We start from the raw sequence: 24,030 nt of genomic DNA on the forward strand, positions 1-24,030 counted from the left end.
ATTCTTTGTTGTGATAAGCTTGGTACTTGCCTATGGTTTGTATAATTTAAAAATACCATAAGCTATTTTGGGCAGTGATCCTGAAACTCTTCACTTTAATGATTACACAAAGTATTTTCTAAAGCCTTTGAAGTATTTTTGGAAACGTATGTGGAAGATACGTTCTTAAAATCTCACTATCTCTATAAAAGCAGCAGGCAAGATAGAGTATCTTACTTTCAGGCTTGTATATAAACAGTTACATGTGCTTAACATTACTCTCGACCCCATTCCACTGATTTATCAGATCGCATCACAGCTTGCAAAAATCAAGACTCAAGTGTGTGGCAGATGTTAAGTGTGTGTTGGCAGAGTACTCATTGTAGGGAACCGATAGTTTCCTCATAGTTTGCTCGCAAGTTGGTAAGCCTGCTCTTACCCTGTTTTGTTAACCTGTCTAACTCTCATTACCCATATGCGCTCCCCAGGCTGTTTTAAGATGGGGCTGTTCAATATGACCGTGCCTGCGGGTACTTGGAAAAGTGGTTTGCATGAACTAGGGCTGTTACGTGTCTGCTTACGTCTGCTCTTTACTGGGTGAGTGTCAAAATTACTGTTCCTTGCATTGGCAGGCATCTACAGCACTCAAATTGAATGAGGTGGTACGAAAACACCACTGGAAACATCTGTTCAGAGAAGGGAGAAGGTGTGTAGGACAGTTGCAAAACATTCACCTCTGCTTTCCCCTCTTGCCCATGCACTGTGCCCTCACATGAAGTAGTAGAACTCTTGCTGCTGATGTATAATAAATCAGCAGCTCAGAAGGGTTGATATGTAATTTTCACACCTTGCTACTAGATTGCTTTATTTGGTCACCCCCAGCAGAACTGTCAGGGCTCATGAGGTGCTGGAGCAGGGGTAAGAGTGGGCAAGTGGCTGGCAGAGGCATCACAGATTAGTCTCAGTTGGAAGGGACCCGCAAGGATCATTGAGTCCAGCTCTTACATGAATGGCCTATATGGAGATCATACCTACAACTCTGGTATCGAGAGAAAGGCTAGGTTGAGTCTGGGGTTGTTAAGCCAGTCTAGCTACCAGAAGAAATGTCTGTGAAACTGCACTTTGAATATATTTTAAAAGAAATACTTCCCACACAGCTTTCCACAGCTGCTGTTGTGAAACCACACAAGTCAGCCATCATCCAGGCAGTTCAAATCTGTTTTCACGTATATTAGGCTTTCAGATTCTGGAGTCTCAGCAAGTTGGCACTGTACTCTGTGAGCTCTGAAAGAGAAGCACTGAGCAAAGCAGGTGGCTAGTCCACGCTGTGACGTCATGGTGGGCTAGTATGAGGGAGCTGGCTGATGGTAAGTGTTTGTGGAAAGCATAAATATTTGCCCACTGTTTGTAATTATTGTCAGACTGCGGTGTTCACTCTGCTGAGGAGAAGTGAAGCTAGAGAAAGAGCTGGGCTGGCTGTGCTTGCTGGCTGACTTGTGGGAGCCTTTGGATTAGGAAGGACTTGAAGCCAGAACCTGATGCAGGATGACAAACTCCTGGTAGAGCATCCTGGCTTTCAGGTGCCATTGTGCTGGGCTCTGGGAGAACCGGGGCTTGGGGTGCTCATGGGACTCTGATGGAGCTCTGTACATACAAGGCCTGCCTGCCGGCAGCGTTCACAGACCTTTGTTGTTGGTTGGGTTGTCTCTGTCCTAAAAACTGCACAGCATCTTCCTGCTACAGAACCCCATTATTTGGAGAAGTTTTTAATAATGAGCTAAATCTGTAAAAGATTTTTGACATTACTTTCTTTTTTTCTCAGTCTATTTTTTATAAGTTGAGAAAAATTTGTTCCTGGCTTGCAGTGGGTTTTGAGCCCCTCAATGTGCAGACCATTGCTGCAGTTGAAAGGCAAAGGATGGCCCATGCCTGCGGTAAAGGATGTGGCATCAGAGTATATGTGTAGCCTAGCTGCACATTGACCAAAACTTAACAGAGAGCTCTTTGTATATGTGGGCTTTGAAGTCTTGTCACCCTAAGATAATATCTTTGAAACTGCTTGGGTCAGTAGGTTGTGGCCAGCATCTTAGTCTTTGGGACAGAGACTGTTCTCATTTATTTTTGGATAACACCTCTTTCATTGTAGCCTACTCTGGAATGTTAGAGGTACAGTTTAAAAAAGAAAAAAAAATAAAACCCTCACAAAAAAAAAACCCAAACCACCAAATTTGAGGCTGTGGCTGAATAATCTAACCAGCTTTCTATGGTTTCCATGGCTATTCAGAGTGCTTGAAGAGATACGTCTGGAATAAGATGGAAATACTGGTATTTTTCACAAATATTTCCTATTTTTAGGGTACGTGCTCAGTATTAGAAACTATCATTAAGCTCTAAGTAATGTGGAAAAGTACATAAATGACTTACATATTCTGTTTAAGCATTTGTTGCTTTAAGTAGCAGCTCCAAGGACCCCGGAGTAGAATAGCAGACATTGCTGGATGTAGATGAGATTTTACTGGCAGAGCTCTCTAGCACCTGGTGTAGGAAAATGTTTTTCTCATTACAAATGCCAAAGCTGCATACCATTTTACTTCCATACTGTAGTTGTTATGCTAAGGCAAGCAGTTCAAGTTCATTGTGGATACTTTGGATTGGGCTGATACCAAATCCTTTCATCTTAAAAGGACCTTCAGTCTTACTTTCTTGTTGTTGTTGTTAAAATTCTGAAGTGGGTGATTTACATATTTCTGGTATGCATTTGTTTTGAAATGTTATCACATTTGTTTGCTGAGTCAGTAACTTGCTGTAGCTTCCTTATATCCTGTACCTATGTTGATGCTCTAAAAGGAATGTAATTTCACTACCTATAAAAAACCAGAATTGTCATTCAGCCACTAGAGCCTCTAGTATACTCGCATGATGTGCTTTTGCACATAGTATTTTTAATTTCCATCTTAAGTGCTGGTGCACGAGCCCATTCTGTTTACTCCCCATATCTGGAGCTCTTTGTTTTGGGCAGGATTTCTGTTCTGCAGTAGCAGCAGTTTTTGCAGCTGCATGCTTTGAGGCCCTGTCTCCTCTGGCATGAGATGCAGTGGTGAAGTGAGAGAAGAGCAGCATGAGGGCTGGGTTGGACTGTCCCCATTTTCTGTCTTCTGCAACTGAAGAGCTGCTGTTGAGAAAGGGAAGGGCCTGTCTGCCACCCCCTTCCTGGGGGCTGAAGGCAGGAAGTATGACCTTGAATGTTGCAGAGATAGTCATAGCAAGGAGCTGATAAACTGGGAGTCTTTTGAAGAGACTTCTTCAGAATTATTTGAGGCTCTTTGAACAACCAGTCTGGTTGTGATATTCTGTGGAGTTAGATATAGGTGTCTGCAAACACACATGAACCCCCTTCCCCTTTATGAGACAAGTCCTTGATGCTGGAAGAGAAAGTGTCCTGGGAGGAAAACAGTGCATGGTGCTTGGGTGCCTGAAGACACATACAACTAGAGAAGTTTGCCTGGATTACTCAAGTGTGGCACTTGTGGATTTTCAGTCTTGTGGCAAGCATCCACTTTGTACAACTGCTTGCTGAAAGCAGGAGTTCCTCTGAATGTTCCCGTGGCCCCTCCAAAAGCTGAGGAAACACCAGTAAGAAGCAGCCTTGGTGTGCTGGAGTGCCATGCTCTGGCAGCGCACCATACTTAGCCTCAGGGAGTGCCTGGAAAATGGGAGTGTAGCGGGGTGAGGTTACTCTGGGTTGGCAGCAATGAGACCTGTGAGGGCAGCTCCCTGTTCCTGGCTGCTTGCTGAAAATCCCTCCTGTGGTCATGGTTGGTGGGTTAAGCACAGACAGGAACCATATGGAGCTGCTGTCAATTGCAAGTAAGGGCCTAGCCATAGACAGTGCTGCCTTGTGTATAGAAGTAAGGCTTACCTTTGTATTTTATATATGACTTTCCTAAAAGTAGAAGGCAGGGAAGGTGAATCCAGGTTATTTGAAAGTTAATGGTACTGCTGACAGCAAGAAGATAATGAACCTCAATCTAGATACCTTTCAGGATTTATTCAGTACCTTTTTCCTTGTTGAATAAAATAATTACATGAGTTTTTGCTATGTTTTGTGGATTTTATCTTGGTGGACCCTCAGATGCTGGTAGAAGACTAAAATACACAGGGAAATCTGTCTCTCATCCTTGGCAAACCTGGGGAAGCTAGACTCTGATGTGCTTAAGACGAATAAGTTTTGATAAACAAGACAGTCTGCTTCCACTTAAATACTACTCAGCTGGGAGGAGAGGACTTGAGAAATTCTGGAGTTCTGCAGGAAGTCTCCCAGCTTCCCTGTCTAACTTTTGCAATAGAAACCTTAAGATGGAGGGTTTTGGTGGGTTTTTGACTTGTGGTTTTTTGTTTTACTTTTCAGTTGGCCTGCTGCTGCGGTATTGCTGCTTGTTCCTTGTGCTGCAAATGCTGCCCCAAGATAAAACAGTCAACCAGCACCCGCTTCATGTACGCGCTTTACTTCATCCTGGTGACCATCATCTGCTGTGTCATGATGTCCACAACAGTAGCTAATGCAATGAAAACTCACGTAAGTAACAGGGATGTGGTCACTGCTGCCCTGGAAGGAAATACGGATCCTTCCACAGCTCTGTGTCTCTAGGGGTGCTCCCTCAAGAAGAGGTGGTCAATATCCTCCACCCATCCACTTCTAAACCCAGATGGGATGATTTTCCATGCTCAGTCTCTTGATTTTTCCATGCTCAACATCTTCCTGTCACCCACTGAGCATGTTTCACAACAGGAAGAGCCACGGCCTAGCATCCTTCCTCTCTGGTGCAGAAATCTGCTGCAGTGAACCCACCCCAGGTTTGCTGTGCAGGCAGTGTCACAGGAGGGAGAAGTATTGAGGAACTTGTTTTAGTAGAACAAATGAGTTCCATCTAACCTTGATTTTTGTCTCTGGTTGTTTAGTAGCAGAATCAGCAAATTAGAAAATAACTCTTCAAGTGTTGCAATTTTAATTCTCCGTTCCTGGTGTGACAGACTGCTGCAAAGCACTGCTGCAGAGCCTCTACAAGGGGTTTTCTTCAGTGTGTCATTGTGTTCACATGGCCTCTAACCACAGCAAATATTGTTCATCTCTAATTGTCTTTTTAATTAGAGAGCTTCAGAAGCATGAAAGGAGCTGTGGCTGAAGCTAGATTTTAAAATTCAAGTTTCTTTCAGAGTCTTAATATAAACTAAATGCTCACCAGCCTGCTTGTGCTCACATACTGGTCCTGTTGTACCACATACTAGGTTTGGTTTCATAAGCCACCCAAGTAGCACAAATCCTCTCTCTCACCTACTAGAAACTACAGTAATAAAACTCTGCTTTTAACCAGAGGGAACAAGGGCTGCATTGCTTAATTCTTATAAATGAAGGTGCATCAAATGCATCATTTGGCCTGCTCTGGGGGGTTGTGTATGTGCTTGTCCTGGAGGCTCAGAAGGCTTCCATCAGTGAACATCTTGTTGTTTTGTGCTTCTCTCCTAAGAGAGTGAGGTTGCACAGTGAGGCCTCTCTCCTCATTGAACCAGTTGCTGAACAAGCTGGTGTCCTGGTTACATTCTGCACTTGACTTTTGGTTGTCTCTGAGACACTTCTCTCCAGAGCATCCCAGATGAAGAAGCTGGTGGCAGCACCCCCTTCCTGCAACACAGTTGAACCAGCAGGTTTATATCAGGCTAATCTGGGGGCTTCTATGCTCTGCTGCCTATGGCCTTTCTTTCCTCCGATTGTACCTTTTTTGTATGCTCTATCCTAATTATCTTTCATTTAATAGCAGTTTGCATGAGTTATCCTAGTGCCACATTTTACCCCAGGCAACCAGAAGTTGATGACCACCCTGTAAGAGCACCCTGTACAGACATGGTGCTTGCCTGTAAGCTGTGACTTAAAAACTGTTCAACATGTGTGTGCTGAAATTGTTTGCCAGGAATTGCTTTGACTTACTAGATGCTTAGCTTGGCAATAAAGTGAATAACCCAAGGAACTTAAGTGTGTGGGAGACAAATTATGTGCTCATATCCAAATTTCATAAAGTTCTTTTCCATCAGTACTGTGGTTTTAATGCAGCTTGTATCCACAGAGAAGTGATTCAAAAAGCCTTCAACAACATGCTTTTCAGTATTGCCAAATTTCTTTTCTAGTTCATAGTCTTTAAAGCTCAGTGTGGGAAGAAATGGCACAAAGAGTAGCTGTTAGTTTGAAGTGGAAGGATAATCACTGTCTTAGTTTAGAGCATTTGATGTCTTTGAATGAGAAATGGACCATCTGAACGTAGGCTTTCTTTATATGCTTTCTAATATAATAATTATATTCAGGGCTGTAAAAGTTCAAAGACCCCTGAAGCTAATTCAGCACAGTTTTAATAGAGTGCACCTTTAAAATACTTACTCAGACTAACCAGTCTCAGTTTCTCAGTCATGGAGCTGTGTTTTGAAAGTGCTGTGCACTTACTGATTCCTTTGCTTTTGGCCAGGTCATGGAACACTCTCAGCTCATGAAGCCAGACTGTAAGCAAATACTTTGCATGATATTTGTGGGACCTCACCTTTTTTTTTTTTTTTTTTTTTTTTGAGAAAACAGATTTTGATTAATTTTAATCAGTTTTTTTTTTAAATTTTGTATTTAGGAAAAGAATGTCAAATTTCACATTGTAGTGCAGTCCTTTTTAGAGCTGCAGTCTTGGCAAGGAACCATGTGTCTCCTTTAGCAGTGGAGTTCAAATACTCATGCTGATCTTATATGGAAGGAATCTCGTTTGTCAGTGAGAGGTGTTTTTTTTCTCATGGTTGTTTTGCTGTAAGTTCCCAAGTCTACAGTAGTAGATCTCTGCGGAAAGAACAAGAGGCAGTGGAGGAACAGGGAAGAAGTTGATGGGTATTTGCAGAAAAATTTTGGATAGTAAAATGTAAAATGGATTTTGCGAGAGCAACGTTGCATAGCGATGCAAAAGACTGGGTATTCATCAATCAAGACGTGAGCCCGGTGACAGGGACAGAAATATGGAAAAGACCAATATGGATTTACACTCCATATTGTTCTTCTATACCTTGACCCATATATTATTTCTTTTTTCTTTTTATGCTGTTTCTAAAAAAAACAGATACAACTTTACTCTCATGTGTTCTGTTGAAGCAAAAAATTGTATTTCAGAGGCTTTGAGAGGATAATTTAGAGAAGAAAAGGGAAAGAATTGTTTTGGTCTCTCAAAACAATGTTTAGATTTTTTTTTTTAAGTTAAATTTTTAATGTTAAAGCCCTTTCAAAACTAGTGGTTTCAGTCTGAAAATATCCATTAGTAATTTAATGTCCTAGTTAATTAATGAAAAGAAAAATAAGAAAGATATTTTCAGGAAAATAAACACCAGTAAAACTCAGTTCAGTTGTGTGAAAGCATTTCAGTACAAGGTGGTTGCATGTTTCAGCAAAACATACTTTCAGGCTTATTTCCCCTGCTAGGTTTATATCTTGACCCTTAGCTGCATTATTGCATGTTAAACCCCAGTTATGCTACCAAAAATAAGGGTTCTGAGTGCAGATGCCCACTGCGTGTTTCTGATAAAAATTTAGCCTTAGATTTGTGATGATGTGTTCTGGTCTGATTGTTTCTTGCTTTTTTATTTAATTTCTCAGCTGTCCCGGACAGGTGATTTTATGCGGGGTTTCTTGCCCTTGCTTTCCCACCCACATAGATTTTCATTCGTGCATCATTAATGAAGTTTGCCTGCCATGTTCTCCCTCCTTGGATGAGGACATCCAAGTGAAAGCAGGGTCCTCCAGGGCTGTTTCTACACACTTCTTCCTTCCTCTTCCTCTTCCCCTCGGATGCGCTTTGCCGTGCTCCTGTGCTCACACATTTGGATGCTGACAGACCCCACCCGGGGGTGGCCAGGCCCCAGTGTTGGCTTCTTGCACCAAGATGGTTCTGTGTGCTTGCAGCTTGCAGTGAAAGGAGACAAGTTCAGGACATCCTCTTTCTGTAGATGCTGCTCAAATGTTGATTATCTCTGAGGGTTTCGTGCTGGAAGGTTGCCAGCTTTGCTGTGATAACATCATTGCTTGCACAGCAGCTGAGCATTTGTATTATTGGAGTGGTTACTGAGTTTCTGCAACAAGAATGCTTTGTCTTCTGCTCAGAAGCCGAATAATTTAGCTTCTACTGCTTTTAAAGGTGGAAAAGTAGCTGTTTCACTGTATCTTGGCAAATAATGAATATGTGACTTAATGGCTATCGAAAATACCCAGCAAAAGTTTAGCATGGCAAAGCATATAAGGTGGGCAGCCTTCTCAGCAGTTGAACATGTTTCTGAGATATAGACTGAAAAGAAACATTAGGGTTTTTTTTTGTCTATCAGAGAAGTCACATAAGCCTTGATAAATTGTTCCCAGCAGTAGACCATCCTTTCACAAAAACACGCCCTTTTTATTACACCAGTCCTATTGTCCCAGCATTGTGTTTGTGTGTTGTATCTGTTAGGGTCTCCAAGAGTTTGGTTTTATTCTTGTTTTGTTCCTTCAGGACCATGGGTCTCCTAAAAGAGCATTCAGCCTCATGGTACTGTTTCTGTGGCCATCACTTTTTACTGCATGGTGTGGTGAATACTACATGGTGGCTAAACTCTTTGTTGCTTATATAGGGCAAACTGAGCTACTGTTCTTGTGAAGCCATCTATTTTCTCCCAGCCAGACCTGTAATGAAGTTAATACTTACAGGAGGAAAGAATGTATAGGTTCAAAAATCCCATCAAGATTTCTGTAGAAACCTATGCAATTAAAGAAGGTGCCTATTTATGGCTACCCAGAGATCTGTTTCTAATTAGCTAGTCAGTAATCAAGTTCTGTGATGTTTTTGTTTTGGTGTGTTTTATTCTGAAAGTCTTGTAAGTAAAGTGATCAGATCTTGTAAAAATCTATCTCCTTGGTGAGTACTATCATCTATGTCAAACAAATAAGTAATTTTCCCAGAAATATTTTAATATATTATGCCATTTTCTAAACTCTCCTGATTGATGGTTATTATAAGCAAAGAACAGGAAAGCATTAATTGATAGACCAGTTGCTTTCCCTGGCATTGTTGTGGCTCCTTGTCTTGCCCTGGCATCACTGTAGCATTGATAGTTCTCATAATTATTCCAGTCAATCCATTTGCTCACTTTGAATGCTGGTGTGTTTGCCCAGTCTGACATTTCATTGCTTTCCAAGACCTGGGAAGAGTGTTGCTGATGCTCCAGGCAATTTCTCAAGAGCTTTCCAAAAACTCTTGGATGCAAGTTAGGCACAGCTACTTGTTTAATGTCCAGCTTCTTTACACAGTGGCTACTAATCTCTGAGTTACTGCTGAAAGAGCAGCTCGGAGTGGCCCAGCTTGAATCCATTCTTGTAACACCACACAGCTGTGCTTTCGGTGATGAAACAGTGGATGAAACAGCAGTTTTGATCTCCTTGGCTGGTTCTAGCCTACTGAAGATCAGCTCCGAATTGTAGTTAGGTTTGCTACCCTTAGCTCAGCCACTCAAGTGTTGCTGTGAGCTCCCCTTTTTGAGGAAACTGCTGGGAGGGTTGTTGAGCACCTGACTGGTTTGGATTCCTGGAACATGGATTGCAGTTGCATACCCTGCTGAGAGAGGTAGGCTTTCAGAACCTGGTGGCTGGAAGCTGGCAGTTTACTTGTTTATCACTTGTTTCCTGTGTCTCAGAGGGCTTTCTACCCTGCTGGGAATGCTGCCTGATGGCTAGCACACAGATATCCTATTCTGTTCTGTTATTCTTTCTTTGTTGGCTTTGTGTACTGACCTGCTTGCTGAATAAAGGGGTTTCCTTTGCCATAGCTGTTGATTTGTGCATGCTGTGTCCTGCTACACATTGGCTTCTCTATCCTCCAGTCACCAGTACAGATAGCAGCAGTCAACTCCAGAGGGTTTAGTAATGTTGTTCAACTGGTCTTACCAGCCTCAGCTGAAGTCTGTAAGCATACAGAGAGGCCCTTTTTTCTTTGAAATGGATAGTGGTTTTCTAATTAAATTCCTCTTTTTCTGTGCAGCTAAATGGTTCTCTGGCTGTGAGGAGCGTATGTCTGCACAGAGGTGCCTCACAGCAGCAGGTCCTGGCCACACAGACCTGTTTTTTTGAGCATCCAGCATAATACTCATGTGGTGAAACTGAAGCCAGAATGTGCAGCTGTTTGTTTTCCCCTTTGCAGGGAAAGGCCTCAAAGGCAAATATTTAATGAATCAAGAGAGGCAGGAATATTCCATCTTTCTGTTAATTTAAAACAAAATCAGGTCAACTGGCACAACTCCCTTTCAGAAGCTGTGATGGAAAGGAGGGCGGTTGCTGCCCCAGTGACACTTGGGTGTGTTTCAGTCTGCATTTCCAGCCAGGGCAGCACAAGCCCCTGGTATGTCTCCATTAAGCTGAGTTACTGAAGCAATCAGAGTCTTTTGCTGTACAGTATGGGAAGAAGGGAGAAGATCCCTAGGGTGAGGGAATGAGCAGTAATGGGCAGGAATGGCATGAACCAGGGGAGCTGAAGGAAAATAGACTTGTACCCCAAGGGATCTGTAAAGTTGAGTGAAGGCTCTGGAAGAGTTCAGTCCCTTATGTTTTAGATTGTTATATCCCCTGAACCCTGAAATCCAGGCTGAAGGGGTGTCAAAAGTGAAAGATATTAAATCAGTGAAAAGTTATTATTCACTGATAATATAAAGATATTAAATCAGTGGAGCCAGTGAAAAGTCAGTAGTGCACACTCATAGACGTGCTTATGTATGCTTTGTGTCCTTTCTAACAGTTTATATATAATGTGTTCTGCTTTTCAGATTCCCTTCTACAAGCAGATGTGCAAGGGTATTCAGGCAGGCGAGATGTGTGAGAAGTTGGTGGGATACTCTGCAGTGTACAAAGTCTGTTTTGGAATGGCCTGTTTCTTCTTTTTATTCTTCTTGTTCACCATCAAAATTAACAACAGCAAAAGCTGCCGAGCATACATTCATAATGGGTGAGTTTTTTGTTTGATTGCCTAATTTTAACATCTCTTTACAAATATGTACCATGAACTTTCTAATTGGGTGTACTGCTAGGCAGAAAAAACCCCCAAAACTCAAAAAAACTTCACTTTCCTCTTACTGTTAGAAATAATGTGGTCAAGTGAAAACTAAGTAAAGTGGTAATCAGTCATCAAAGCATGGTTTTGTTTCCTTGTTATGCTTTAAAAACAAAGATTTCTTGTTGTACTAAAGTTGAAAATTTCTAATTCCTATTACAACCAGATGTTTTTTTTGGTCTTCTCTCATACAGATTCTGGCTTATTAAACTTATAGTTCTGGCAGCAATGTGCTCAGGAGCCTTCTTCATTCCTGATCAGGACACTTTCCTCAATGGTATGTCCTCTTGTTTTGTTATGTTGCTTCATTCTCCACTATCTTGTGAGTGATTAGAAATCCGAGAGGTCTGGTCAACATGGATATTGCCTTGTTTCTTCAAGTAAAGCCTTTACAGGCCAGATGCAGAAACAGTGTTTGGGGGGAGCACTGTGTATGCAAACAACATGGTCTTCATGTGAATGTGCAAGGAACAGCGTGTTTTTTTCTGACCAAGAGCAGGCCAAAGTGGTAGGTAATGATACCACTGCAGCAATTCTTCAAGAATTGTTGCCAATTCTTTAAGAAATCTGAAACTATAATGGTGCAGAAGGAGTTGTCCACTCAAGAGCACAGAGCTGCATATTAATTTGGCTTGTGCAGGTGGCTCTGGCATAGTGCAGCAGTCAGGCTGCACAGTGGGGAGGTGCCAGTGCTCCATGAGGCACAGTAACCTGCTGGGCACTGGTGTTTGCAGCCTGGAAACTTGCAGTGCCCCAAAAGAATGTGGGATGTTGTTAATTTTGGGGCATATATGTTAATGTTAATTAATGGGGGCATATATGCAGTAAAGTAAAATTAGAGTTCTTGAGCCCTGGTATGTGTGCTCTGCTGAGAATGCCATATCAGAAGCATTTCCAGTTTTGGAAGGAATGCTGGCACAGCATAGGCATGCTGATGCTAGCCCAGTACTGAAGTGCCAGCTGGAAGGGGAGTTTATCACAGGAGTCTTGTGGGCTAGGAGCAAAAGTCCTGGTGATACCAAGATGAGTTTGTTCTCTTACATTTGCAGTAAGTACATCTTACAGGTACTTGTAAGCCCTTAAGCTGTAGGATCTGAACAGGTGATGGGGCATGGGATAGGATCAGTAAAGCAAAGGAGCAGTTGTGTATGCTGCCTGCTTCCACAAAGACTTGCTTGGTTACCTTGTTCTCAACACCCATCTGCTCTAGCCAGGATGTTTAAAAGGGCAGGAGGAAGTGGTAACATGGGGAAGAGAACAGAGTGGACAGACAGACTATGAGCACAGTAGTCTGGCAAACTAAAGTAAAAACCACTACAAGTAAACTACTGATAGGTATAATTCAGTTTCGAAGCTTTTGCTCTCTGTTTGTTTGGTCCTGGCTCAGTTTGAGGCCCTCTTCCATGTCCTCTTTGAAGTTGTGGGATGGCTGTATGTGTTTGTCCTTTGGACCCATTCTGTTTGGATTAGATGTAGCAGTACAATGCCTTGTGCTCGTGAGCAGTTGAGACTGCCTATCATTTTTGCTAGTGACCCTTTTCATGGTGAAACATCTTCCGGAACTGATGTGTTTGCAAAAAAGGAGAAACAGATTTTTTTGTGCTGATTCTCAACAGCAGTCTAATGTAGTCTGGAGATACAGCATAACAAGCTTTCTCCCCCAAACTAGCCCACAACTTTTCACTCCAAAGCTGTGTTCTGCCACTGCTGCTAAACTGCCCCTGAATTTGAAATTTACAGATGGTTTGGGTATAGTATGTTTGTGGGGTTTTCTCCCCTCCTTTCAAGAAACTTACACTGTCTTTTAGTTGGTTGGTCTATTTTGGGTTTGTGTTTTTAGAGGGAGGGGGTCATTCTTCCAACTGTTTTTTTTTTCCTTGAAAAATAAAATCTCTTGCCATGTTTCCCAAGTGGTTTGTTAATCATAGAGGAGGAAGATGATGTGCAAGCAGTAGGTTTCTGTGGGTTATAATGTTAAATCCACACGAGCTATGCTGATCATACCTGTGATTGATCCATAAACGTCTGCAGTATACTGTGGTAGAGAGAGATCAGGAGAGTCTGTCTATTTAATTATTCACTCCACTGGTGGTCTGACTTTTCCTACCCTCCCATTCCCAAATACACATGTCACTTTGTACCCTGCCTATTTTTATGTACTTTTTTACAGAATTACTTAATCAATTTTTTTGTTTTGTATGTTTGAAGAAGTTTGTCAAGTGTATACAATATGTTTAGCAAACCAGACAATGACATTTTTGCTTGATTTTAAATAATGAGGTTATGATAAAGTAAGAAAAAAAAATCTCTACATCAACTGCTAATGGAAATGAACTGTGACTGTACTGTTCTTCCACTTAACTTACACAGGCTTTTTTTCAAAAAGAAAGCACAATAGAAGGATGTGGCTGAATTTTGCTGATGCAGTTCCTTGGTCTTTTCTTTACTGAAATCAGTTGCATACCTGGAGTAATTTGTAGGCTGTATACTGCAGAGCAGCACAAACTGTATATAGAGCTAAAAATTAAAATAGGTGTCTGTATTTCCTCAGACACTTCTGATGTTGCATGTAAGAAATCTGTTGTCCAAAACATCCAAGCAGCTACCCAAATGCAGTATATGTAGGTCAACAGTCAAGTACCCAAATAACCTGTCCTAAAACCAGTCAGTGAATACTAAGTGTTCCTTGGGAGTGGCTTGGAACAGCATTTGTGAATAGATAAACCCCACCTTTGTTTTTCTGTGGGACTGGAATCCAGAGGAAAAGAAATTGCCTGTTTTAGTAATGATTGGGTTCCAGTACCTTGCCATTTCAGGGTTTAGATTCCTGTGGAATGCCTTCACACCACCTCCTTTCAGCCAGTCACAAATAAAGGTTTCAGTATTTTCTGTCTGAACATAGTAACTCATAGTCTCCACAAAAATTTTCTAGGTTAGGGAAACCGATTAGCTGTCTAGATATGATTATTGAAAGTGTAGCAGGTTGCAAGCTGAATTCATAAGGGAGCTAATCTTGAGTTAACTGAGCTGGCCTTTCATCTGAAATCTACAATCTTCTGCTACATTTGTGAGCTTGAGATATTCAACCACATTAACAGCTTCGCTGCATAGACAATAAATCCATTTTATCTCAAGGAAAAGGCATTTTGACCTATTTTCTGTCTATCTGCCTTGCAGCCTGGCGCTACGTAGGAGCAACAGGAGGGTTCCTTTTCATTGCCATTCAGCTCATTCTGCTGGTTGAGTTCGCGCACAAGTGGAATAAAAATTGGTATGTGTTGGGCAAGTAATTACTTGCTTAAGATTCTGGTGGACTCCTGACCAATACTTTTCTTGTAACAAAGAATGTAGGCATGTCTTGGATGTAATTTTTGAAAGAAGACGCTTGAATCAGAGCTGTTCATATTTGCTTCATCTACTTTCTCCTTCCCCAACAGAAATGTTTCTCCATTGCTCACTTCTACTCTGCTGTTATATTCTTAACCTGAACTGCTTGGCTTCTATTAAGTAGTAGTGGATGCAAAAATTTCTTGCTTTAAGTTATTACATATTTTATATGAAAATACATCTGCTAAGTAGAGTGTTGCAAGAGAATAAAACTGGATTTGCAAAATGTAATAGTGAAACTGTGTGCAATGTTGTGAACTGATAAATCCTGCTTTTTCTATGTCAGCTTAATGCACGTCAATTTTCTTTCTCAAATGAAGACTGCTAATTTGTGTTCGACTTCTTTATTATCATCTAAGTATGCAAGATTACATTATCAACCTGCATATATAATATTTGGGCATTGACTTCATTTTTGGTTCAAGTATATCTTCTATTACTGTCCTAGCCCTTCACATCTCACCAAATTAAGATGTTTAAGTTTTCCTCCCACATGTATTCTTCTGCCTCCACCACCACCCTTTCTGTCTCACATTTCCTCCTCTACAAACTCTTGCAGCTCTTTCTTGTTCTAATTAAAATACCTGCTAAGAAAGAGTTTTAGCAAACCTTAGGCTTTGTTAAATTCCTGTTTCAGGGAGGAAGAGGTGAGAACTTCTTATTCCACAGATATTTTTAGTGCTAATTACTGTGGCTAGTTTTTTGTGGATGAAAGACTTCCACCACCAGCATTTAACTTTAGCTCCCTTTACATTAAATATTCTTTTAAAATAAGTCCTGTTTCTACAAAACTGCAGGAAAAAAAACCCACTGAAAAGACTTTCCATGTACAAAACAGCCCATTCTTGCAGAACAGCTGTTTTAGTTGTTCCTTTTAAACCCTGGTGGGCTTTGCAAGAGATGTTTAGAAGGCGAAGAAAGGAAAACAAGATGGGCCACATGTGAGGGAGACTAGTGGTTAGACTCAAATGGAGAGGAGGCTTTTTGAATGAAAGAGCAGTAAAACTTTCAAGGTAGTACAAGGAGCAGAAGAGAGGCCATGCCATGAGCAGTAGAACCTCTGGTTTCATTGTGTGGAGAGCACCAATCGCTAGCCCAGCCTGGGGTACTTGGAGTTGCCTGAAGTATTGAGCTGAGATATGCTGATGGGCTGCTCCCAGAGAACTCCTGGGAGTTCCAGGAGTCAGCACTGGGCTATAATTACAGAAGGAGCTGATTGTAATAGTATAGAAAATAAACACTGATGCTCAGGAATGTTTCTCTCTGTTTCATGGGGAGGAACCTTGCAAGAGTCTGTGCTAGTGTAGTGACGCATGCATGCTTCAGGAAAGTAAACACCTTCTTTTGTGTTTGAGGATGTGAGCTCTTCAGCTGTTAGAATTTTATGTTCTCGGCAAGAGAAGACAAAGATAAGATACTTGTCTCTTTCTCTCTCCCCAGGACTGCAGGTGCAAACCACAAGCAGGTGTGGAATGGTCTGCTTGCCTTGGTCACTCTCATCCTGTACTCCATTGCTGTGGCAGCTCTGGTCCTCATGGCTCTTTTCTACACGCGCCCAGAGGGCTGCATGTATAACAAGATCCTGATTGGAGTGAACGGCGGCCTGTGCCTCTTTGTGTCCCTGGTGGCCATATCGCCCTGTGTCCAGAACCGTGAGTCCACTGACCTGTTCTCCTCCTGGATTTTTGGTGCTGCCACAGCTGTGTGCCTGGAGGCATAAGACGTGTCTGGGCAGAAAATCTAATGATAGTTCAGAGTTGGTGCTGCTTTTGACTCTTTATCTACATTGGGAAGTGCTGTCGCTCATTGTCAGCTTGACTGCTGAAACTACAGAGGTGTGAGACGTTCTGGGTGTGCCATCAAGCACATAGTGTAGAGAACACCCACCTGCTGATGCCTGGCACTGTGTTGTGAAGTTTACCTAAGTCAGAGTGGTAGCTCTCAAACTCACTACTGTTTTACCATTTACTTTTGACTTCTTAGGATTTATCATTTGTAAAGTTTGCTACTGGTGGAGTTGCTACCTGTATTTTATATACTGTGTTTGCTGTTAGTATCTTGCATACATTGGGCCTGAAAATAGTAGAGTGACTCCAGCAGAGATTTTACAGGCAAATAAAACTATTGTGGCAGCTTTTGAAAAGCAGCTGTGTTTGACAAAAGCACAGAGGTGATTATTTACTTACATGAGAATCACTAATGCTTTCCTAAAACACAGAACTAAAGGATAGACTTTCTTCTCTTTATTGGACAGCAGAACTATATCTAAACTGCCTCAGACACTTATTAACTGCCTTAAGTGAAAAAAAAAGATACTGATGTGCTGTTCTTTAAAGGATATAAATTTCTTTTTCAGTTTGCTAACGTGTCTATAAAAATAACTCATTTTCCTCATTCTTGTAAAGGCCAGCCCCATTCTGGCTTGCTGCAGTCAGGAGTCATCAGCTGCTATGTCATGTACCTCACTTTCTCAGCACTATCCAGCAAACCACCAGAAACTAGTAAGTTATCTAATGATTTATGTAAATGCTTTTAAAGATGTTGTGTATTAAAAGCAAGAATTTAGCAAACCTGGATTCACTGACTCAGGGATATAGAAATGTTGGGTTTGGTCTTTGTGAAAAACACCATTCACTTGTGTTTAAAATTAGAAGTTTAATAGTAATGAAAATAGTAATAAAAATTAGGATAACAAGAGACAATAAAAAGCAAACAGTTATGGATGTCTGGGTGCCTTGCATTCTGCCACAAAGCACACCTCACAAAAAAAGGATTACCTCTTAAAAGCAATAGAGTATTGCATATTCATGTATCTCATACATGATTCAGACATTGCTTTTCAAACCAAGGTGTTTCTGCTTAAATTTAGCTTTCCCTCCTCATCTTGTAAATCAGTTTTCTTGGCTCCTCAAAGTCTGAGTGTTCCCGATAAGGAGGTAGTAATTATTTTCTTGGAATCTTGGCATCTTGTTGCTGTTATCTCTATCCAAACAGGATAATGCAAATAATTTCTTGATTATCTTTTCCATTTCTTGCACTAGTTACAAAAACTACCTTACATGACATAGTTTCTATTTTAATATTATGCTTTAGCTTAAAAACTGTATTTACCACACTATTTAAAAAAAGATTACAGCACTACTTAAAAGAGATTAATACAGCACTTTGCAACATAACACATGTGAAAAACACATGTGACTTGTTTTAAAATTTTAAAAGTTTAATAGTAATAAGATAGTTATAAAAATAGTAATAAAAACTAGAGCAATAAGAATTTGGACAATCAGAGTTAGGACAATAAAGGACAATAAAAAGCATTACGGATGCCTGGATGCTGTTGGGCACTAAGCCACAAAAGCATACCTCACTTACAAAGGGTTAACCCTTAAAAGCAATAGTCTGTTGCATATTCATATATCTCATACATGATGCAAACATTCTTTTTGAACAAAGGATGTCCTCTGCTTAATTTCTGTCCCCCCCCCTTCATTTTGTAAATTAATTTCTTGGCTCCTAGAAGTCTGGAAGAAGTCTAAACAGTCCTGATAATTCTTTGGAATTTTTGGTGTCTTGTCACTGTTATCAGTATGCGAAGAATTTCTTGATTATCTTATTCATTTCTTGAGCTACTTACTGAAAGTGTCTTACATCACATAGTTTCTATTTTAATATTATGCAATAGCCTAAAAACTATATTTACCACCATTACTTTAAAAAGGATTAATACAGTACTACAAAGAAATTAATACAATATAACTTTCCAACATAAGACATACAGTATTCCTTTCAATATTTGCGAAGAGCCAATCATATAATATGCATTTTTCACAACACATATGGTATTAACTTTAACATTTGTAAAGAGCCATTTATATAATATGCATTTTTCACAGTCTTCACAGAAAAAAATGCAAATGGTGCAAATAAATCTGTGCAGCCAAGAGATTGTGCAATTGGCATTATCCCTGTGTGTTAAATGCTTTGGTCTAGGGGCACTTACCTTGGGTGAGTTGCATCTGTTGCACCATTTCCTATTAACAAGTTTCTCACAGTCTTGTAGTCTATTCGTCCTATGACAAGTACATGTTCTCGTAATACTGAATATGAGAAAATACATAATGTGTTAGGTCACATGATAGGAAAGGATTGGTGCAAATGGCTCTTGGATTCCTGTGGAAGAAGCTGGGTGATCACCTCCATCCAAAAGTTTACAAGGTCCACTTAGTAGATGCTGGCCATCAAAGTGGACACTAATATGACATTTTTTTTCTCCTAGAATTAGTCTGCTAGGTAGGCCTGGACTCCTAATGAAGCAAAAACTTGAGTACCACTTGTATTTCGTTTTGTGAGGAAATATTCCAAGAAAGGACTTGGAGTTATGTCTCAGAGATAGGTTGCAGCTGAGATGATGCTGTTCTTCAGTAGAGTTCTTGAACTCCACTTGCCTTTCAGCCTCTAGTATGGCAGTTCAGGAGTACGGAACTCGCTACAGTTTTAAGTTCTTGACACAGCAAAACCAGAGCAAGACTTTACAGCACAGTTCAAACTTTCCTTTACCCAAATAAATGTCAGATTCATATGTTTGCATTGGAAGCATTATTTTCACTTAGAGAAGATTTTTCTGGTTTCAGTTAGTACACCCTTTATTATTGCCCAACTTTAGTGTTCAATAGCTGAAACAACAATAGCTAGAGGAAAATACGTCCAATGACAGGAAGGAAAAGTTTTTACAGACACCTCACAAAAAGAAAGGGGAGAAGTGGGGGAAGAAGTCTGTCATACTTGTGTAGGTACAGATATACACGCAAGAGTATTCTAGAGTTAGGAAGTAAACCAGACAGTATTCAAGTGTAAAATTTACTTACGGAACTTTAGTTATGTTTTGAATTAATATAAAATTTAATTTAGAAGGCATCTGAGTTACTCAAAAGTCTTGCCACAGTGTAAAAAGAAGAAGAAGGGGAAGAAAGTAATATGTGGAATTAAATCTGTGCCTTGTGTTGCTTCATGCTTAACAAAGTCTTCAGCAGTTAAGTGAATGTTCTAATTCTTCTTGTATATATTGCAAGAGTGGTTATTGCATTTCTTAGAGTACGCATCAAGCAAACTCTCAGACCTCCTAGTCTTCCCATGCCTGAGAATTTTCACAGTTACCATCTGCTCTCAGAGTGCTCCTTCTTCGCCTGTCTGTGTGATAAGGACTCCACATTAGCTTGTCAGCTTTCACAGTGGCATGTGCTAGAAAAGGTGTGAGGTGCTGGTACTTACTATGGGGTCCCAGGCCCTGTAACTCAGGTTTGCCATGAACTTACCTAACATTGATTTAACTGAGAACAGGGCAACTACCGACCACCTTTTTTTACTGTGTATGGATTTCATAACTGTTCTCAAGGCACCCTTGCTGTTAAAAAGATTTCTGGTCTGAGGTCTGTACTGTCTTGGTCTTACATGGTTTTGTAGCCTTGGGTGAAGTGTTGGCAGACTACCAGCTTCCTATTTTTTAGTTCACAAAACAGTTGTTTTCTTTCCTTGTTTGTCTGTTGTGGTCAGACAGGAAATTTTGCTACCCTACTAAGTTGCATTTTTGTTTTGTCTGAAACACAGTCTGCCAGGTCATATTTACCCATTTTTTTCTCTGTGATCTTTCTAAGAGATAGAAAGAAACAACTGAAATTTACCTACCTACTGTCAGATGATAAAAATTCAATTAAAGCCTTCAGTCTGAAGATTACTTTAAAATGCAATTAAATGAGCTCTGCAAACTGTTCTTTTTGTTTGTTTTTGAAGTCCTGGATGAAAACAACCGGAATATCACAATCTGTGTACCTGAATTTAGTCAAGGCCTGCACAGAGATGAAAACCTGGTTACTGGCTTGGGTACTACGATTCTGTTTGGCTGCATTTTATATTCTTGGTAAGTTTGAGAGTTTGCAGTTACCTTTCTGTAAATGCAATGTTGTGGTCCAAAGAGTAAAGACTTACAGTAGGCCTCATGCAAAGTCACAGAGCGATGTGGAATAAAGCTTCAGAATTTTAGATTTTTTTAGCTAAAAATGTTCAACAAGATAATACAAGTCTTAAAACAAATATATCTCATTAAAATTAAATAGGGTAATTTAGATCTAGAGAAGGAGGGAAAGAAATTCCATCTGTCCATGATCCCAGATAATCTCAGCATTAAACTCTAAAACTCTATGCAGTTACATTCACCTGAAAAATCTGTCTGAAATTTTTATAGCCTCCTAGCAGAGACTATGACCGTCCTTGATGGTCTTTAAAAAAATGAACCGTTAGGAAGGTTTAGGGCTTCCTTTGAACAAATAATGAGCATCAGTATTGCCATTGATCTGCTCTAAAAAACCGCTTCTTGTGCCTGTGCTGCTCACCTTTGATGCTTAGTTTGTATTATTCCAGCTCACTTCAATAAATTAAGTTATATTCTGGGACAGGGAGTCACCGAGGATTGGAAGGTGGTGTGTCTTTTTTTTGCCTGTGCAGCTTGTCAGGAGACAGCACTGCCTGTCTGCGGCAGGTTTTTGAGCTGGTTTGGCTTCTGATCAGTCCACTTCAAAATTCAGAAATACAAAATATTTCTGTATTTCTGTATTTCAATATTCAGAAATACAAAATACACTTCAAAATACAGAAACCCCTTCATATTTTTGTGAAGTGAAAACAAGTGATTTATTTTTCTGTTTATCAAATACACATATGTGTTCCACTTTGTTCTGATATAAAATATATAAATATGGATATCATGGATCTTGTTCACATTAGAAGGGCACTTACAGTGCATCAAGGAAGTGTTTCAGCAGACAGGCAGTATTCATGTAGCCTACCACTGAAGTGTACCCTATAGCTGGGGAGGTAAGAATACCTTCAAGGGGGGTGTTTTGAAGCATTGCTTGCCAAGGTTCAGTGTGTACACTAAAGCCTTGTGTGGGTAGTGGGAAATTTGCATTTCCCATCCTAAAAGGGCAGGACAGGGCAAGAAGTTTCCTGTCAGAAGAATTCCCCCACAGATAACTAAGAAAGTAATTTCTAAGAACTGGTACACTGACAACAGTTGCTGGTAATTTGCTTTTGAAAACTGACTGACAGAGACCTGTGAGTTTGCTGGCAAAGCCTTTACAGAAATGCTGAGCCAAAGTGATGCCTGTGAACTGAGTATAAATGCACTGGTTGTGCACAGCAGGGGAGATCTCGTCTGGCTTCCAAATTGGAGCATTTAGAGTTTGCTGCTGTTAGATGGTGGTGAATTCATCACCTTTCTGGAGTGACCTACTTTTAAGCTCATGATTCAGTCTGAGCTGGCCAGTGGCCATCTGCCAGGCTGGACTAACTACCTAGTGCAGGACAAACTTTTTGCATACTTAGTGCTTGATGATAGCACATCCAGGCAAATGCTTGGCTGAGACATGGGAGTAGACTATTTATGTTTGCTGTGATGTTGAAGAATTACCCTCTTGGGGCTATAGTTATGCCCAGGGCTTTGACACTGCCTTCTTTTCCTCCTAGTTTGACCTCAACAACACGTGCAAGCTCAGAGGCACTGAGAGGAATATATGCAACAGCTGAAACTGAAGTGAGTTCTTGCTTCACACAGGATTTTTGTGTAGACTTTTCGCCATGCTTTTACTGCTGTTGTTTTTGTGGCTAGTAATCTGAAGACAGAAGCTATTCTTGGTAGCATCTGTGCTATGTGCCGCTGGGTATAGACTCATCAGAACATTTGTCCACATTGGCCCTTCTGTAGGTCTTGCTGGTCCTGTGGAGGTGCCTTTATGTACTGAAACTATTTGCTGCTCTTGAAGTTTATTCAGCATCCTGCAGATTTCCTGTAAATCTTATGTTCAACATGAGCTCATGTCCTCTCATTTAAAGGAAAAGTATGCTGGAAAGCTACCAGAAGAAAAAGTGGAGGTGTTCTTGAACACTTTCAGTCCTGGTTACCTTTGTTCTCATAGCAACTAAGATCCCAAGTTCTTATCTCTTATTTTTATTTCCATACATAAATAGTTCCTTTCTTCTTGTCTATAATTTAATCTCTGTATTTCTTGCCCCTATTTCAGCTGTGCAAGTTTTTGTTCTACCTACCTGTTACTTTGGCTTCCTTGTCCTGGGAACACCCCGAAAACTCTGGGAAGTCAGTGGGGTTTTGCTAAGTAACAGTTTCCCCGTGCTTAGGCTTGCTAGTGATGCTCTTCAAATATATGTGTGTGTTTGGAAGATGAGTCTCCATGCCTAGCTGTCTCTGCATTGGTGTTACTTGCATCTGCAGTTTTACCTTCCATTTCACAAGTCTTTAATCAAAGTGTGAGAGTTCAAAACCGCAGAGGTATCTGCTGAGGCCGTTGGTGTTTGCAGTAGCTGGGCGGGGGGAATCACAAGACGTTTCAGTGTGGGAGTGCCAGGGTGCTGGGGTGCTTCCCTGTGGCAGGATGCTGTGGTTGCACAGGGCGCCAGTGTCAGCCCAGCCCTTGCTGCCAGCTGGGCACAGAGCTCTGAGACCAGGCATGGGCTGTCTTAGGCAGGTCCTGACGGGGCCTGTGCCTTCCCACCTCGTGCTGAAGGACAGGATGGGGAGCACTGCAGAGCAAGCCTTTTGTTCCCCTGCACCTCTTCTGCCAGCCATGCACTGTAGGAGGCCTCTGCCAGAGGTGTGGGTCTATGGAGGAGCAGCAGGAAGACTGGGACAAATGGCACAGCATGGATTTGGGATGTGGCCCCTCACCGGGAAGGGTGAGGGGCCATCTCACCAGCCAGAGTACTTGCCCACTGGATTAGTTCTGGACTGTTGGGTTTTAAAGAGTATACAAGAACCACTAAATGTAAATACAAAGAAAGGTCTGGTGAAAAGCAACTAATTGTACTCTGATTGCCTCCAGCCCATAGAGGGTCTGTTGACTCTGCTGGAGGCAGCTGAGTGTTAGGGGTTAGGGCGGGTGTGACAGCATTTCTAATTTCAGTCTGTGCCAGGACTAAATTACAAAGTGTTGAAGGGAACATCAACAAGTGCTTGCTTCAGAATGTGAGTGCAGCCCCAGCATAAGGCAGGCTGGCATGGCAGGCGAGACTTGGCACAACAAGAGTAGAAAGAGGTAGAGAATAAGGGGTTTACATAAAGTCTCAGTCTTTTGAGAAGAAATGAGCTTTTTGGATTTTCCTGAATTTATGAACCTACTGAGTACAGGTAGTCAGGGATATGCAGGGTAAACCTGCCACTTGGTGTTTCTGCTGGACATTTTACTTTAAAGACCTACTGTCTGGAAAAGCATGCAACTAGTCCCTGTAACATGGGATAAGCTAAAACACAACGTTTAGAACTGCAAAGCAAAAATAATTATTCATGTGTATGTGATGTCCCAGCCAAACTGGAGCACCCCAAATGTGACTTTACACAAGGGTCTTCTACCTTCAGGTATTCAGGTGCAGCGTGATTTGACTTATCACTGGCACCCACACCATCATTACTACTAATAATAAAACTTTGCAGAGCAACTATATTTCTGCAGCAGTCTTGCTG

At 41.1% G+C, this 24,030-nt stretch overlaps 2 protein-coding genes across 3 annotated transcripts in view; both read left to right on the plus strand.

Moving 5' to 3' along the window:
- The window catches only part of CENPH (centromere protein H), a 64,753-nt gene extending 59,693 nt beyond the window's left edge, over window positions 1-5,060 (plus strand). For both annotated transcript variants that reach the window (XR_010994367.1, XR_010994368.1), the window contains exon 8: window positions 5,046-5,060. The gene's annotated coding sequence lies outside the window, so the exon portion shown is untranslated. The remainder of the gene's footprint in view (window positions 1-5,045) is intronic.
- The window catches only part of SERINC5 (serine incorporator 5), a 54,514-nt gene that overhangs the window by 21,669 nt on the left and 8,815 nt on the right, over window positions 1-24,030 (plus strand). Inside the window, exons 2-9 of the mRNA XM_068176136.1 lie at window positions 4,388-4,555; window positions 10,834-11,012; window positions 11,312-11,394; window positions 14,295-14,388; window positions 15,945-16,156; window positions 16,910-17,005; window positions 20,292-20,418; window positions 22,023-22,089. Of these exons, the coding sequence (XP_068032237.1) occupies window positions 4,388-4,555; window positions 10,834-11,012; window positions 11,312-11,394; window positions 14,295-14,388; window positions 15,945-16,156; window positions 16,910-17,005; window positions 20,292-20,418; window positions 22,023-22,089 (1,026 nt within the window). The remainder of the gene's footprint in view (window positions 1-4,387; window positions 4,556-10,833; window positions 11,013-11,311; window positions 11,395-14,294; window positions 14,389-15,944; window positions 16,157-16,909; window positions 17,006-20,291; window positions 20,419-22,022; window positions 22,090-24,030) is intronic.

This window comes from Anomalospiza imberbis, chromosome Z (assembly GCF_031753505.1).
Source record: "Anomalospiza imberbis isolate Cuckoo-Finch-1a 21T00152 chromosome Z, ASM3175350v1, whole genome shotgun sequence".
Classification (NCBI taxonomy): Eukaryota; Metazoa; Chordata; class Aves; order Passeriformes; family Viduidae; genus Anomalospiza; species Anomalospiza imberbis.